At 40.1% G+C, this 17,747-nt stretch overlaps 1 protein-coding gene across 6 annotated transcripts in view; it reads right to left on the bottom strand.

Moving 5' to 3' along the window:
• The window catches only part of atp11a (ATPase phospholipid transporting 11A), a 102,193-nt gene that overhangs the window by 79,963 nt on the left and 4,483 nt on the right, over positions 1-17,747 (bottom strand). For 2 of the 6 annotated variants that reach the window (XM_058380097.1, XM_058380103.1), the window contains exon 1: positions 5,297-5,609. The exons of 1 other annotated variant lie outside the window; for it this stretch is intronic. In XM_058380097.1, coding sequence (XP_058236080.1) covers positions 5,297-5,371 — 75 coding nt within the window. In that variant the 5' untranslated portion in view covers positions 5,372-5,609. Of the gene's footprint in view, positions 1-5,296; positions 5,613-17,747 lie in introns of those variants that run through there. 3 more of the 6 variants (XM_058380102.1, XM_058380101.1, XM_058380098.1) reach the window with 3 other exon arrangements.

The following is a 17,747-nucleotide window of genomic DNA, read 5'->3' as shown; positions in this document are numbered from 1 at the left end:
ACCTAAAAGAATTCTTGAACAAATGAAAGTCGTTATTCAACTCCAACGGTGTGGGAATCCCCGTGTATTCAGATACAATGAAGATAAGCTCGACACCAGGATAGCTGCATAAGATCTTTCACCTGAATTCATTCAGTCACAAATATAACAAAAAATGACGCTATGATTCTTGCTGGAATTCCCATATTCAGAGTATTCTGACAGTAAAAAGAATTCCACACTACACCAGTTTAACCTCATCTCAATCACCAGTACAAGCAATACTGACCTCCTGCTGCGTCAAATAAACGATACCATCCGTCACTGTCAACTCTGAAATGTCGACTAGTTAAAAATGGAGCGTGATGACGGATGGACATGATCCTGAAAGAAACGAGGACGGATGACATCACTGTTAGCATCTAGCCTTAGATAACCAGGTGCTGGTAACGAGCAGAAGAGCTGACGCTTGAGAACAAAGTCCTATAAATATCCTAATGATTATTAATGTCCTCTAGAGGCTACGTAGACAAAACTAAATTTCCTCTGGAATCCCGTGGTTCCAATAAATCAAACGCTCTCGCGCCTATCGTTCTTGCTCATGGACGGTAGAGAATTTCGAGAAAAGGAAGACTAGAAATGTCTTGCTACTATGCTACATCCTTTCTGTCTTTTTTGACCGGGCACTCATAGCTGTGGATGTGGTAGCTTAATGAGTTCAAATCCCAGGTCCATCCACCTTAACCCTCAATTGCTCATTTGTCGTCTGCCAAATGCTGTAAATGGAGTGACGGCCTTGTGATTATTCCTTCCTTCCTGTTGGATATTAGGCAGATAGAGAGAATATTTTCAATCACCGATGTGGTCAAGTAAGATCTAAAGAACCACCATGGAATAAAACCACTTTTGGTGCGTTTGTCTAATCTCAAACGTCTTCTGTAATCTTCCTGAAAAAAATCTTATTGGTGGAACTGATCAGCCAGAGAGAGATGAGCATCTGGGTCTGGAGACCTGTGGGTTTTATTTATATGAGCTTCTTCGGTACAAAACCCCGGCTAATTAACCCGCTTTCATTAGCAGGCGCCTGGATGGCGCTTGCTAATCTCATAGTCGGTTGATGTCCATGTTAATGATATGCTCGCATCCGTGGCCTTGATCTCACAGGTGATTAATTTAACTAGCGTGACAGAGTGCTAGCCGAGCATTTTACTCTTCATTTGAGGCCTGTCGGATCTGGTAGACGCCGCCATTAAATAGCCGGAGACGTGAGCCGAGACCGATCGCGCATACTCGACACCGCTTCACTGCTACACAGTGCAGCCTGCACGTCTTTTATGAGACGGGTGTACGGTCATGGCGTATTAGCGTATTACGGCAGACAAAGTTTTTTTAACTGGGCATGACTGAGATAAGTGTTCCACTTTAACACAGCGCGACCTAAATGGAAGAGAAGCGAGCATCTGAGAATACCTTATTATTAGAGCGTAAAGAAACGCAGAGCGGTAATGGGTCAGCGCTTTTCATGGTAGATTGGTGGTCACCTTGGATGCGTTATTCCTTTCGGAAACAGGAAATGACAAAGCAGAGGATTCAACTGGTGGACCCAAATACAAATACAGTATATACCTAGTGAGGGATTTATACTGGAAAACTACCTGGTATTCAGTGATTCTTAAATGTACAAAACATGAGTCACTTTCACTTATGCAAATTATTTAGCTGAAGGTAGATCAGAGGCTAGCGACAAAGCTCAGAAATGTAAAAGGGCTTGTTTTTTGATTGTTAACAGAATGACGATCGGATGCTTTCACTCTTCAGCCTCATACATCAATACAGGTGATCAGATCTGATGCCTAGAGCGCAAAGAAAGGTTTAGTTCAATCATCTGCAGCATCCTGATCATTTGTTTTTTTTTTATGATGTAACACCTTTTACTTGAATAGCCCTGATGTAGAGCATCAGAGGACATAGTCTCCCCCAGACACAATGCTTCCAGTCTCATTAGCATATTGTGTAAGAGCTGAGTACCACCAGTTGAGACCATTTATTGTCCATTTCGTGTCCTTCGACCGAAGATGGGACGTGTTTTTTCGGGCATTGCAGGTCACATGCTAGCTTTGTGACTTCCTCAGACAGGCACTGGTTGTTTCTTGTCTCTCTCAGACACACACACACACACATCTGAATCCACAGCCAGGGGAACAATCAGGCTGATGACTGCATTCTCTGATCAGCAGTCTTATCACTGTGCTGCCCATTTCCTTCTCCTCTATTCTACAAATGCTGCATTAGAGAGACAGAAATGTTCCCAGTGTGAACGCTCCCGATGTGAGGAATCGTGATAAGAAACAGCAACGACGCTGGTGCATTTTAAGGTCACCTTGCCACGCAAATATATACACAAACACCATTTTTATATATTTTCCAAATCCAATATGAAAATCTCATGTTCGAGCTCGTCTAGCTTCGGCTTGACCTGGTCACCGAGTGATGGACGCACGTGATCACTGTGAGATTAGCTGGACCTGGGTGGTCACATGATCACAGCCCTTTCTCCAACAGCAACAGGATCAGCTGACTTGTCCACTCGAGGTTAATCGCCTTTAACGTTCCAGACCAGCTAATGAATGTAGCGGAAAGAGGAAAACCTCGAGACAGAACAAACAAACAAAACCTGGCTGTAACACTTCCTACCAATCCCGCATTATAATTTATTATAAACATACGGCACCTGATACGCTCTCTGCCCCAGTCATTGCTCCTGATTAGTTTTGGTTTCATGTGTAACGCTTTGCAATACACACCTTTATAATACCTGCATACATAATGCATTGTAACCCAGATTTCAGAAACATAGCAGACACAAAGGTTATAATGCTCTATTACGACTTGCATTCCAGCTACTACACCATAGCATTTCCTATGCACAAGCTTTACTGTCTAAACCTTATATACAGTACGGAGATGCATGTTGAAGTCATAATGCACTAGAACACAGATTCTGCATTATAACCTGACACAGAGATACTTTATGAATTTATAGCCGTTACTATATACTTTTATGGTAAGTATTAAGTAGTTATAGATCATTCGTAATGCTTAGTAAAGCATGAGCATCCTCATGTCAGAATATATAAAGCATATATAAGATCTGGTCACATTAAATTCATGTCATAATGCATGGACCGCATTATAATCAGTGGCACAGACACCAACGCTGTGTTATAATGCATTATAACTCATGTCTGACTATCATGTCTATTTAGTGCCTAAACATAAGTGTGTATAATTTTGGTATAATTTTATGAGCACATGCCAAGCACTCTAAGATCTGATCGTAAGCACGTCATAACACGTGATCCGTATTATAACCTCATTACGCATTACGAAATGCCACACACACACACACACACACACACACACACACACACACACACACACACACCTATAAAGATCAAACTGGCTCTACAACCTGTTATATTAAGAAACAGCTAGAAAAACTCGCTTCATAGCTTCACATACAGGTGTGCTCTACCATATAGTTTCACTCCAACGACACAATTACGATGAATCCTGATGAGTTTGTTGCGTTTGCTCCCTAAACGCAGACATCAGGACGAGCCTCCTTAGCGAAAGCAGCGGGGACAAATACAGATCTTCCTCCATTCTAAAAATAAAAACTAATAATTAGGACAGTGTCAAGGTTGTACCAGAAAAAGCTTAGTCAGGGAAGGCTGTGCATGAGAGAGCATGAGAGTGGAGGAAAATCATTCACTGCGCTAAATTTAAACGTTTAGAGCTCTTTTTCATGGTCATCCAGGGTAAGTAGGAGGGTAAACAGGAAGAAGGAGGGTAAACAGCAGGAATCTATTCCCTCTGATCACAAAAACCGCAGCAATGTCTCAGGACTGAGAATCTTCCCTCAGTTAAGACCAGCTTTACTTAAACACAATTAAATTGAAAGCACAACCGAAAATGTACTTATCCCTGATTTGGATTTTTATCATCAAGATAGTGGTCTGTACCTATTTTGTGAGATTTTCTCCACACATCATCTCATCAGAATACAACACTAATGTGGAGGATCAATTCAATTCATTTGTATTACAATGGACATTGTGTCAAAGCAGCTTTACAGAAATATAGAAAAAAAAATGATAAAGTTTATCTCTAAAATTTATCTCTAATGAGCAAGCCTGAGGCGACGGCCTCAACACCAAATCAATCATGGAAGCTGGTAGATGTTGGGCTGCTCCTCAAGCTTTTAGTGAAAACCTGGCTTGGATTCGTCTGAGTAGTATTTACATTAAGGCAGACGCCCTTACCTCATATTTTTTATACAGCTGAGGGTCAAGGGCCTTGCTCAGGGGCACAGCAGTGGCACCTTGGTGGACCAACTCACAACCTCCTGATCAATAGATCAACCACTAAGCTACAACATCTCCAATAAAGTATGGTTTTTTAGACCCGTTTTCCGAACACATTTCAGTCCGAAGTTTGAGTGTGTTTTTAACTCCTGGCTGCCAGCAGACTCACGTGATTCTCTCGAACCCTGGTGAATCTGCGTTCATCACGAACGTGCCTAGAAAACACGACCATATCAATTCACCATTTTTTTACTATTTTGGTGCTGTCATTATAAGCAGTACTGCATCTCACTTCTTCTGTCTGACACAACGTTCCTCTGCCATTCATTCTGCACGTGTGCAGTGAAGACTAACGAGGTCATCGCTGGCTAAACCCCAAACATAGGGGTTACTTCAGTTCCTGAACACCCAAACAGTTGCGTTCACATTCACTGTGTTTCAGTCTAAACTGCCAGAGTGAAAGGATCCTCTAAGATAATATTTTCCAACCATGAAGATGAATAACACATAGTCTTGCAGTAGGGGCGGGGCCAACAGCAAAAGCATTTTCAATACTGACCTCAGTATTGAAGTCAAAAATGAACAGTTTAATATAAATATTCAGCATTTTCAGCAACAAAAGTGACTTTCTCTCCAAGACTTGCTTTTGATCAAACCTCCAGCGTAACCTAAAGGACTGTGGTGTCCCACAATGCACTGCCTCAAGACTACATTCCCATTTATGAGCACATTCCAGTAATACTTTAGACATAGTTCACGAAACACTCCCATCACTCAAAAAAAAAGAAACACCCGGAGCTCTGCCGAACTCTTACGATCTCCGAAGAACAAAACTCTGTTTACAGACTTCACAAGCAAGCTGAGAACACACTTCCACAAGAAGCTAAAAATACCTCAAAAGACACACAAAAACAATCCCCCAAAGGTCTGTAAAACGAAAGCAAGGCAACCTGTCGCAGCATGCTGTCTTCATTAAGCCCGGCTTCATATCTGTAGATCGGCTCTTTCTTCTCTCTTACACCCATAAACTCCAAGCTGTGCTCTGATACGGCTTCAGAAATCCCCCAGATAAGTCCAGCTCTCTGTCCTTCTGGTGTTCGTATCGAGACTGGAAGTGGTTTCTGACAGCGTTGTGTATGTTGTAAAGTTTCCAGTCGAGCTGGCGTGGTGAGCCTCTCGCCAGCGCTTTTGTAAAAGTGATGTCTGGTCGAGCCTGCTTAAAATTCCCACGCTTCAAAAGTATGCTTCTGTGTGAAGAAGCAGGACCAGCCTCTAATTCTCCCTCTCTACCTTCTTGTAGTCACATGATCTCTCTCTCAAATGATCTGTTTGGCCTTTTTTTCCCCTCCTTCTTCACTGAAGAAGCAAATCCTTTTTTAAAGGCAGTTTGGATTTATTATACGAACTGAAAGTGGATGATGTCCCCCAGTAACTGTAACCGGTTTCGGTTTTAACTGCGTGATCTGATCTTTGTTGAAGCTGATGAACAGTTTGAGATCCAGTTAATCAGCATCTCCAGAGCAGGTTACAATCAGGTGTTCAACAGGTAAGATCTACAATCAGGCTGCTCACAACCTCTACTCCATCAGTAGTCATGTGTGTTATGCAGGAAATTCATTGTAATTCTGTAATATAATGTTCCGCAGCAGGAGAAACACCGCTATGAAGGTATAGAGGACGAAATCTGTAAATATTGATTGCTTTCTTGACAATAAATCTGTTTGTGTCGTATCTATACTTAAAAAAAGCAGTATGCATAAAAGAAAAAGTTAAAAGAAGTAGTAAAGGTTAAAAAAGTAGTATGCATACTGAAAAAATAATAAGACTGTGGACTGAGTGGGGTGTCAGTCAGTGACGAAGCACTGTATTACTTGGACTAACTGGTATGTGTTAAATGAACTAGCTTGACTAAACCCAGCATTTAATGGATTGTTAAGCTAAGGCTAATGCACAGTGCTCAATCATATAGACAAAGCAACCTACACTACTGTTTGTATTACTAATACTACATTTGAGTTCAATGGATTGAGATTTACGTTAAGGCAAACGCTTAGAATTTAAGAAAAATGTTAGAAAATACTAATATAATAATAATAATAATAATAATAATAATAATAATAATAATAACAAAATCAAATTAGTTTGCTTGAAGAGCTTTCTGAAAAAATGGCTATTTATTTAATGTATTTATTTATGACTACCTGGTCCTATGCTTTATGAGATTAATGAAAATGTCCATTTTATTTTATGCATACTACTTTTTTAAACAAACATACAATTTCTTAAAGTATGCATACTACTTTTTTAAGTAAACATACTACTTTTTAGGATGTTTCTGCACTCTAATGGATTTGTATACATGCCGTTATGCCTTGAAGCTCCGCCCACAGCCCCTACAGTGTTTTAGACGTATTGTACACTTATCACTCGCAAGCTTCAGAATCTGGAAGGCAGTAATCTGATTGGTTATCCGCACTCCAGTGTATATACACATTTTTATGCTGAACAAAAGATGTCACCTATTATATATTTAATATATATATCAGAAATATGGTGCTAATGTTTTCGCTGCTCTTTGAGCAAACCAAAATATCCTGATACACAGAGGGTGCTGTGAAAATGGCTAAGAGTATTAGAACATGATTTCTCTTTTTTTTGTATTGAACAGCCCACTGTTTCAGCCTGTTGCTTAGAGACATGTCATGTCAGTGATGTGCTAAATAAATCCTAATCAATCATCAGAAAATCATCAAGATTTATTCAATTATTTATATTTATTTATTTAAGAGAAGAGAAGAGTAAAATGAAGAGAAGAATGAAGAGACGAGAAGAGACGAGAAGAGAAGGAGAAAAATGAAGAGAAGAAAAGAGACGAGACGAGAAGAGAAAAATGAAGAGAAGAGAAGAGAAAAGAGAAGAGTAGAGAAGAGAAAAATGAAGAGAAGAGAAGAGAAGAGAAGAGAAGAGAAGAGAAGAGAAGAGAAGAGAAGAGAAGAGAAGAGAAGAGAAGAGTAAAATGAAGAGAAGAGAAGAGAAGAGAAGAGAAGAGAAGAGACGGGAAGAGAAGAATGAAGAGACGAGAAGAGACAAGAAGAGACGAGAAGAGACGAGAAGAGAAGGAGAAAAATGAAGAGAAGAAAAGAGACGAGACGAGAAGAGAAAAATGAAGAGAAGAGAAGAGAAAAGAGAAGAGTAGAGAAGAGAAAAATGAAGAGAAGAGAAGAGAAGAGTAAAATGAAGAGAAGAGAAGAGAAGAGAAGAGAAGAGAAGAGAAGAATGAAGAGACGAGAAGAGACAAGAAGAGACGAGAAGAGAAGGAGAAAAATGAAGAGAAGAAAAGAGACGAGACGAGACGAGAAGAGAAAAATGAAGAGAAGAGAAGAGAAGAGAAGAGAAGAAAAGAGAAAAGAAGAGAAGAGAAGAGAAGAGAAGAGAAGAGAAGAGAAGAGAAAAGAGAAGAGTAGAGAAGAGAAAAATGAAGAGAAGAGAAGAGAAGAGAAGAGAAGAGAAGAGAAGAGAAGAGAAGAGAAGAGAAGAGAAAAATTAAGAAAAGAGAGGAGTAAAATGAAGAAAAGAGAAGAGAGAAGAGAAGAAAACAGAAGAGAAGAATTAAATGAAGAGAAGAGAAGAGAAGAGGAGAGAAGAGAAGAGGAGAGTAAAATTGGGTCTAAACAAATTACTTTGTAAACCCAAACATTTCCTCAAAACGAGGGCCGAATCGGTCCTGAGTCTAGACCGAGCCAAGTATTCAGACTCGAAATATGCATACTTAATTTGCATACTACTTTTTTAAGTATGCATACTAGTTTCTTAAGCATGTACGCAGACTGAAAAACGATTTGAAAACGCTGTAGTTTTTAAGTATGCATACTTTGTTGAAAGCAGTACGCATACTCACAAAAGTAGTACACATACTCACAAAAGTAGTACACATACATAAGAATAGATCCCTATTTAAGTCATTCTAACAGAGTCACCCAAACCTCATGGCAGATAAGTGTACAAAGATGGAGGATCTCATACTTCCTGTACTCTTACCAGCCACAAGCTTCAGCATCTTAGGGGCTGTAATCTGATTGGTTATCCACACTACTGTGTATACGCACTGCTCAACACTGATACAGTGAGCTGTCAGGAGACGAGAGGAGACGAGAGGAGAGACAAGATGAAGATAATAAAATATGGGCTGATGAAGCGAGGAGAGGAGGAGAGATGGAAAAAGACAAAGAACAAGACGATGGGGAGGAGAAGGGTAAAAAAAAAATAGATGCAGGCAAAGACAGATTAGGAAGGAGGGAGATGAGATGAGTCCAGAGAATATCAGGACTAAGATAAATGAAGGAGATGAGAAGAAAGGAGACAAGGGGAGACAAAGGGGATAAATAAAGATGAGAATGCAAAGAGAGAGGGAGAGATTAAAAGGAATACAGAGAAGGGAGATGACATAAGAAGAGGGATGAAAAGGGGATACCAGATAAGTTGATGGATAAAAAAGAGGAGAGAAAAGGAGCAATAAAAAAGGAGAAGATAAAGAGAGAACAGAGGAGAGATGAAAGAGCAAATCTTAATGTCCTAATAGAGTATTACAAGTTGTTGATGAGGATGGAGCTTTCTTTCTTTCTCTCTCTCTCTCTCTCTGTCTCTCTTTCCATCTTTCTTTCCTGTCAATATCTTTTTCTTTCCTTCCTTCCTTCTTTCTCTCTCTCTCTCCTTGCTATTCCACTCATCCTTCATTAAAGCTGTTTTTCAGGCAGAAAATAATGTGTAGATTTTTAACACTCCTCAGAGCATCCCCTCTCTCTCTCTCTCCCTCCCTCTCTCCCTCTCTCTCTCTCTCTCTCTCCCTCTCTCTCTCTCTCCCTCTCTCTCTCTCTCTCTCTCTCTCACTGCATGAGAGCAGATGTCCTGAAGAGGACAGCTTTACCTTTCAGGCCTCACAGGAGAAGTCTGAAAGCTTTCACTGCGTCATGCCCAACAATTCAAAATGGGTTCTGATCATCTGGTCATGTGACCTACTGGAGACTTTCAGCGAAAAATAAATAATTAAATAATCCGAGCTCTTCCATCAAACTGAAATAGTGCTTTGTTTTAGAGCCACTCTACACTCCTAAAACCTCCAGCCACAGCCTGAGCAACAAAACCCTGTTTACTGAAAAGAGCAGTTTCCTGTAATCCTGAGCCACTGGGGGGATGGGGGAGGGGGAGGGGGAGGGGGAGGGGGGTGACATGTTTAGCCAATCCCTGAAGGCGAGAGATTTGAGTGATGGCTTGTTGTGACATCAACAATGATGAGACTGAAGCAGGGGGATGAGGGGGCATTCAGCCAGCTGTGTACTCGAAATGAATGCACAATATAAAACATATACACACACACACACACATATATATATACACATACCTACACAAACACATGTATATGCACACGTGTATGATCACACACACATATACACGCACGTGAATACACACGTAAACACACACACGTACATACACACGTATATACACACGCACACACTCATGTATACACGTGTATATACACACGCACATGTATACACACACACACACATATACAAGCACATGTATACGCACGCACACACACAGACACGTTTACAAACACAAACACACACGTATGCACACACACATACACACTTGCATATACACACGTATATATGCACATATACACACACACACACACGTATATATACATATGCACAAATACACACACACTCATTAAAATGGCCCAGAACTGATGAACTCTCATATTAAGGTTAAACAATGCAGGGTTGTTTAACAATGTTGCCAATTGTGTGTTAAATAAACAATAAAACACAAGAGTGCGTGACTTTATAGGAGAAGAATCAATGATGGTGCGAAGCGAGACTAGCGACTCCTTCCACAAATGTCCAATAAAGCTTTTTGGGAAGACGTGGAGTCGATTCTATGGTCAGAGAAAATAAATCAACATCTGACCAATCAGAACGGAGCACTGTGTTATCAATTCTGTTACAGTATCAGCACTGTAGTGTAAATAAATCTAACACACCTCCACATCCAGCAGAACACTGTCATCACGCAGTGGTTCATCCTCGGCCATTTTCTCCCTCTCTATTTATGGTGGAGTTACGTCTGATCTCAGGGGGATAACTGGAACTGGAACAGCTGTGTTATAAACAGGTTGAGGTGGACCTCTGGATTGTTGAATAGCACACTGTGTAAAACTGGGGGTTAAATTATATCCTTAGGCATCTCTCTCTCTCTCTCTCTCTGTTTCACATACACACTGTATTTAAATACACTCATCAGGGACACCATAACAATATATCCCACTCTTCAGAGCATGGACAACGTCCATGTTGATGTGACTGTACTCTAAAACTATTCCAGATGTTAGATTCTCCCCACCATTATACCCCATTTTCAGCCTTTGGCAGACGCCCTTATCCAGAGTGACTTACATTTATTTCATTTATATATCTGAGCAGTTGAGAGTCGAAAGCCTCGCTCAAGAGCCTAGCAAAGGAGCTTGATGATCCTGGGATTTGAGCTCACAACCTTCCAATCAGTTGTCCAACTAGCTACCACTAGTTGAAGCTACCACTGCCCCTACTGCCACTGCCCCTTCTGCCACTGCCCCACTGACCTGAACTGTTGATTAACTGTAGATTAATGGGGGGCGGTGTTAAGGCACTCAAGTGATCAAGGCTCTGTGTTGTTGACCGGAAGATCGGGATTCAAGCCTCAGCACCGCCAAGCTGCAAGGCCCCCAACCCCACCCTGCTCCGGGGCGCTGCATCATGGCTGACCCTGCACTCTGACCCCAACCTCCAAGGATGAGATATGCAAAGACAGAATTTTACTGTGCAGTAATGTATACATCACAAATAAAGACAACTTAACTTTGGTCCAAAGATTCATGGTGCAATCAGACCATCTTGAACTGTCCAGTTTTGGTCAGCTTGTGCTCACTGTAGCCTCAGATCTCTGTTCATGGCTGACAGAAGTTGAAGCTGTTGGTGTGTCGTGCAATCGGACATGCATTTCTGCACACTACGGTTGTACAGAGCAGTCAGCTCAAGCCAGTCTGAACCAACAATCAGGGCATTTTCACACACGGCTGCTTACTGGATGTTTTTCCAGATGTTTGATGTGAATATTAACTTATGAAACTTCTTGATCTTCGCATTATACTGCTGCCAGTACAGTTTATCCAGTCAGCCAATCAGGCATAACATTCTGAGCACTGAGATGTCAAGTGAATAACACTGATGATCTCCTCATCATGGCACCTGTTAGTGGGTGGGATATATTAGGCAGCAAGTGAAGATTTTCGAGGTGGTCATATCGGTATATACAGGTGTTCCTAATAAAGTGGACGACGAGTGTATAAAAACACACATCATTTATAACTCAGACTTCATTTCATCTTTGTGACTAGGGAAATCTGCCAAATGTTTGCGATGTTATGGGTGTGTGTGTGTGTGTGTCATGTATTATCTCGGAGAGAGCCATTAAAGGCTTCTGCCCTCTTCAGCACTCTGAGACTACAGTGTTATGAGCGAGGTGCCGTATAACCAGAGCATATTATCGAGCTTCGGTGCCGCTGCTGATGGCTTACCTTCCGCCTCATTAAATCAGTATGATCCTTCTTACTCACGCACACACACACACCTCAAAACTCACTGCTTACATCACAGCTTCACAGATCTGTGTGCAGACCATGATTAAGAAGAAAAGTCCTTATGCGCTGAAGTGTTTATACATCATAGGACAATGTTCTCCACTGAATGGTTTATACTTCTGGCTGTTGAACGCAAAATTAATTTAATTAAAAAGGCCAGAGCTTTTTAAGTGCACATTTTTCCATCACATCGATATTTAACAAATATATAAATAAAATCTAAATAAATTAACAGCTTACCCTTATGGACATAACAGTGCAGTATTTAAAAACAAAACATTAGCAAGAATAGCTACAATATTATTATAAATAATTAATTAATTAATTTAACCATGTTTAGGATTAGCCTTAAAAAAAGATTTTAATTTTAATTACTTAATTTTATTATTGAGTATTTTTTAATATTTTATTTTTTGTTCTTTTTTTTGTGTGTATTTTTTAAAAAAGAAAATCCATATTTAAAAAATTCTGACAAATCCATATACTACATATAAACACGTCTTGATCCATCACACTACCGCACAAAATTTACAACAAAATATCCAGGTACAATTTCCTGCTCTGACTTCCTTCCTCTTCCCGTCTCCAGCTGCATGTTTACTGTCTTTTCCTCCTCTTCTCTCCGCCTTCTTCCTCTCTCTCCAGTGTCAATAATAATAATTACAGAAGCACAATGATTTCCCACGACAGCCAGCAAACTCCCACCCTAAAGCGAGCCCACAAACGCCTCTACTAATCACATGTCGATTCATCGATTGCTCGGAAGATTAATCTCACGTGCAGGACCACTGTCCGTAATGGAGAATGTTATGAGAGCTAATCTGCACTACGCTAGTGACCCTGGCTTTACACTGAGGTCAAACCTGCAACATTTACTGTATGTTCTAATTAAAGGGGCAGTATGTGAATATTTTAGGAGCTCTCTGCTGCCTGGGAGGTGAATTAGAGACAAAGTGTAAATGCTGACACACTTTCATACAGATCTCAGACCAACCTCAGTCTCTCTTATAAACATGTCTAAGGAGTTCATTTGAGGGTCAGAAGAAGTAAAGCTGAAATGATGTCCAGTCTTTTCAACTCTTCATGTTCTGCCCAGTTTCAAGTGTCGTGATGGTGGAGGAAGGGTTCAACCGGTTACCATAGTGATAGCGTTTATCAGTGGGTGGAGCAACTGGCATTCTAGATATTGCGTATATGCATGCACAACTGTCACGTGTGGCGTTGGGACACGGTTCTGAACGAATTCTATGTGAACGCAAGCCTGTGATGATCAGTCCTTCCCCCCAAAAACGAGGGCAGAATCAGTCCTGAGTGTGAACCGAGCCAAGTATTCAGTCTGTAAATATGCATACTTCATTTGCATACTACTTTTAAATATGAATACTAATTTTTTTTTTTAAATACACAGTTTTTCTTTTTAAGTAAGCATACTACTTTTTAAGTATGCATACTGTTTAAGCTGGCATACTCATTTATGCATGCAGACTGTCTAAAATTGCTTAATGCATACTTAATTCGCATACTATTTTTTTAAACATGCCTACTACTTTTTTTTAGGTATGCATACTAAGTATGACAGAAAAATAATTTAGGATGGAAAATTATCGGCGAGAATCAAGGGGAAGGTGTACAAGACGGCGGTGAGACCGGCTATGCTGTACGGTTTAAAGACACTGAGGAAGAGACAGGAGACAGAGCTGGAGGTAGCAAGGCTGAAGATGTTGAGGTTCTCTTTGGGAGTGACACGGTTGGACAGGATTAGGAACGAGTGCTTCAGAGGGACGGCTCATGTTGGACGTTTGGGGGGGACAAAGTTGGGGGGGCCAGATTAAGATGGTTTGGACATGTTCAGAGGATATTGATAGGAGAAGGTTGGGCATGGAGCTGCCAGGCAGGAGGCAAAGAGGAAGGCCGAAGAGGAGGTATATGGATGGAATAAATGAGGATATGACGCTAGTGTTGAGGATGCAGAAGATAGGGATAGGTGGAGAGAGATGATTCGCTGTGGGCACCCCTGAAGGGAAAAGCCGAAAGAAGAAGATGCTAAGTACACATATTGTTTTTTTAAGAATGCATACTAATTTGTTATGCATGGCGATTTCTAAAAAACTATATGAAAATGTTGTAAATATGCATGCTTAATTTGCATACTACTTTTTTAAGTATGCATACTGTTTTTTTAAGCATACATACTAATTTGTTATGCATGCCGATTTCTAAAAAACTATATGAAAATGCTGTGAATATGCATGCTTATTTTGCATACTACTTTTTTAAGTATGCATACTGTTTCGTAAGCATACATACTAATTTGTTTTGTATGCAGATTTGTTCTGAGCTCATTTCAGGGCCAGAAGATGTACAGCTGTATTAAACAAACTGGCTATTTTCTTGAAACTTACTCTACTATTATTCTACTATTCTCTACAGTCTTTGCAGCTATATTGTATTTATATTACAGAAACTAGAACCACTGCACCTTTATCAGCGTAACCCTGCTTTTAAACAATCCCAGCGAAGTTTAATTAAAAATATTTTCAAGTGTAATGAACTATGAAGTGCTGAATGCTGCATTACTTTAACGTCCCAGCTTTAACGACTTCTGCTATTCGACAAGTAGGCGTCGAGGTTGTCGGGGATAAAGAGAGGAAATTTCCACACCGACGCCAGTCGAACGTTTCAGACCGTTCAAAGGAAAAGGTTAGTACAGTTGTGTAACTGTTACCTAATCCACAGTGTTCTAACACACCAAGACGGACAAAGCCAGAGATGTTTCAGAGAGAATGTGAGATTAGGGATGCAAACACACACACACACACACACACACACGCTAACTGGAGCCATGTTCACTTCCTGAGGTGTTGATTTAAACACTGAATAGAATTTTTTTGAAGAAAAGAAGAAGAAAATGTAAACGTAAATAGCTGAACTGAAATTACACCTACAAATGATACTATATATAAACCCCTATTGTTTGAAAGTAATAAATAAATAAATAAATAAATAATACTTTGATTTCCAGTAAGTAAAATAAATAAATAAATGAATTAATTAATTAATTAATTAAAAAAAAATAAAAATAATAAAAATGCAACTAAGCCATCATGACGGTGTTAGTCTCTGCATATCGGACGTGAACAAGCAGAGAGGTGAAAGTATTTAGAGAATATTTCTATCACATTGTCAAGGGGGCGTGCAAACTTTTTGTCTTTTTAATGTTTTTATGGTAAAATAAAAATAAATAAATAAAATTCGATGTAATAAATCAAGTAAAGTCTATAAAAACCTGATTCATTGGTTTTGTCCTCGGGGTGTACAAACTTTTTCACGGCATCGTTTGTTAGCTCAAAACGTATTGAAAAAACTGGTTATTATTATTGAGCAGCTTTAGAAGAAATACTCAGCAGTCAGAAACAAGATGTTCAGTAGACGAACAAACAAAATGGGAACAACTTACTTCCTTTCTACAATGTAGAACAAGTCACATGACAAACTACCTGCATGTTAGCTTCTGAGTTACAGAAGCTGAAAGATGGTGAAAAAGCAGTTTTTCGGGACATTTTAGCGTGGGTTAGCTTGCGGACTTACTGATGTATGGAAAAACCTGCGACAAATCAAATGCGAGAGTGTAGTGCGGCTGGAAGTGGCAATTTTTCGAAATAGTAATAAAATGTATTGTTTCTTTGAGGCCCAACACCAAAAGATCCACAGGCCAGTACTGGTCCGTGGGCCGGCGGTTAAGGACCCCTGATTTAACTGATACGAGACATTGCTAATTTTTTTTAACCTATTTTAACAACACAGTTAAAAATGCTGAGAAAAATATTTCAGTGCTCTTACGCTACAATAATAAAAATGGATATAAATAATTTATACAATAAATTAAACCTATGCATCATATTAAACCAGTTAAAAACCAATTGAGTGTCCATCAACAGTCCATCTTCTAGCTTAAATAATCACCTCGTCTTGGTCAGAGGAGGCTTGCTCTACAGCAGTGTCTCTGAGGCTCTCTCCAGGCTGATAACAACCATGAGACCTGAAGCTCAGTGGCATCATAAAGCTAGTCCACACTAACAGGTGAATCTAAAGACACTAAAATCCTTTTTTTTCCCTCCGTTCACGATAAAGGCCGCTCTTTAGTCAGCGAAAAAGTAACCTTTTGATATTTGCTGACGTATGACAGGATATGAAGACCACAATTGTGTCTGTGCGGCTATTTTAATTTCATGTTGGACCGCTTCGTATATCAGCGGCGACGTCCAAAAATTAAAAATTAAAAAAAATAAATTGACAAAGGTCATGCTCATACTTGGCTGTTTGTTGTTTTGTTGTTTTTTTTTATTTCACTGTAGAAACTTTTGGGGGAAAAAAAATGATTAAACCTCTAAATGTCATTCTCACACCATGGTAAACAACCCTAGTCCCTAAAAAGACAAACTCTGGTTGATTTTTATTTATTTATTTTTATATATAGGAACTCAGCCTGGATATCACAGAGGTCTCTTCACGTCCTCTCCTTTCACATCTCTCGCTCCTGTCTCGCTCGGCGTCATCCTCTCGCTATGCCGGTCTGCATTAGTGCACTTTAGATGAAGGAGCAGCAGGGTGGAGAGAGGCTTTTCGCAGGCGTACACTCATCCCCTCATCCCCTCTTCCCCTACCCCACGATGAAGCGCTCATCGGACACAAGTGAGAAACAACAAACCCGAGCTCTGGAGCCGGAACCAAATTACTGATCAATTACTCGGTCAACTGAAGCTTAATTTATTGACCGACGACTTACCGACCTCAATGGAGACAATTCTGCTGATTAGTTGGAGCGTTTGGGGATTGACCCTGATGAGAGAATCTGAAATATTGACACTGTTAATGTTACAAAAAGCGGAAAAATGCAAAGACGAACTGTTAGCGGTAAATAATGGTGATAAAATGTTGTAAAATCACATCTCTTCATACTTAAAGACGTTCATTAAAGACTTTAAGGCAATTTGCAGCATTTTCGGATCCTCTTATGTAGAGCGACTTGCATTTACAACTTGATGACATCCATCCATTCATTTTCTTTACCCGCTTTATCCCTAATTAGGGTCACGAGGATCTCCTGGAGCCTATTCCCATTGGGCGAAAGGCAGGGGTACACCCTGGACAGGTCACCAGTCCATCACAGGGCCACACACATAGACAGACAACCACACACACACACTCACGCCTATGGGCAATTTAGAATGACCAATCAACTTAATATACATGTTTTTGAACTGTAGGAGGAAACCGGAGTACCCGGAGTAAACCCACACAGGCACGGGGAAAACATACAAACTCCACACAGAAAGGCCCCTGCCTGTTCGAACCCGGGACCGTCTTGCTGTGAGGCAACAGTGCAAACCACTAAGCCACCATGCTGCCCCCAACTTCATAACATTCATTTATAATAACTAAATCTTATACATTCGGAATAGTTAACAATAAATCTACACTAATGTCACGATATCATGTCGTCCGGTCACTCAGGACAAGAGATATTAATGGAAAGGGTCATATGTATATATAGTACACACTGTACACACAGAAATACAAGCGATAGAGGAGAATATGAGGAAGTGGTTACAGAATAAATACTCCATCTATTGCTTGTGTAGAGGATTTGAAACTGCAGTTTGTTGAAGTGTTACTTTTGTCGTTGCAGTTGAATAGCCGCTCTGGTTTATGAGTCATTTCTGAAG

This window comes from Hemibagrus wyckioides, linkage group LG26, assembly GCF_019097595.1.
Source record: "Hemibagrus wyckioides isolate EC202008001 linkage group LG26, SWU_Hwy_1.0, whole genome shotgun sequence".
Classification (NCBI taxonomy): Eukaryota; Metazoa; Chordata; class Actinopteri; order Siluriformes; family Bagridae; genus Hemibagrus; species Hemibagrus wyckioides.
Note: the sequence above shows the minus strand (reverse complement) of the source record. Positions and strands in the feature narration are given on the sequence as shown.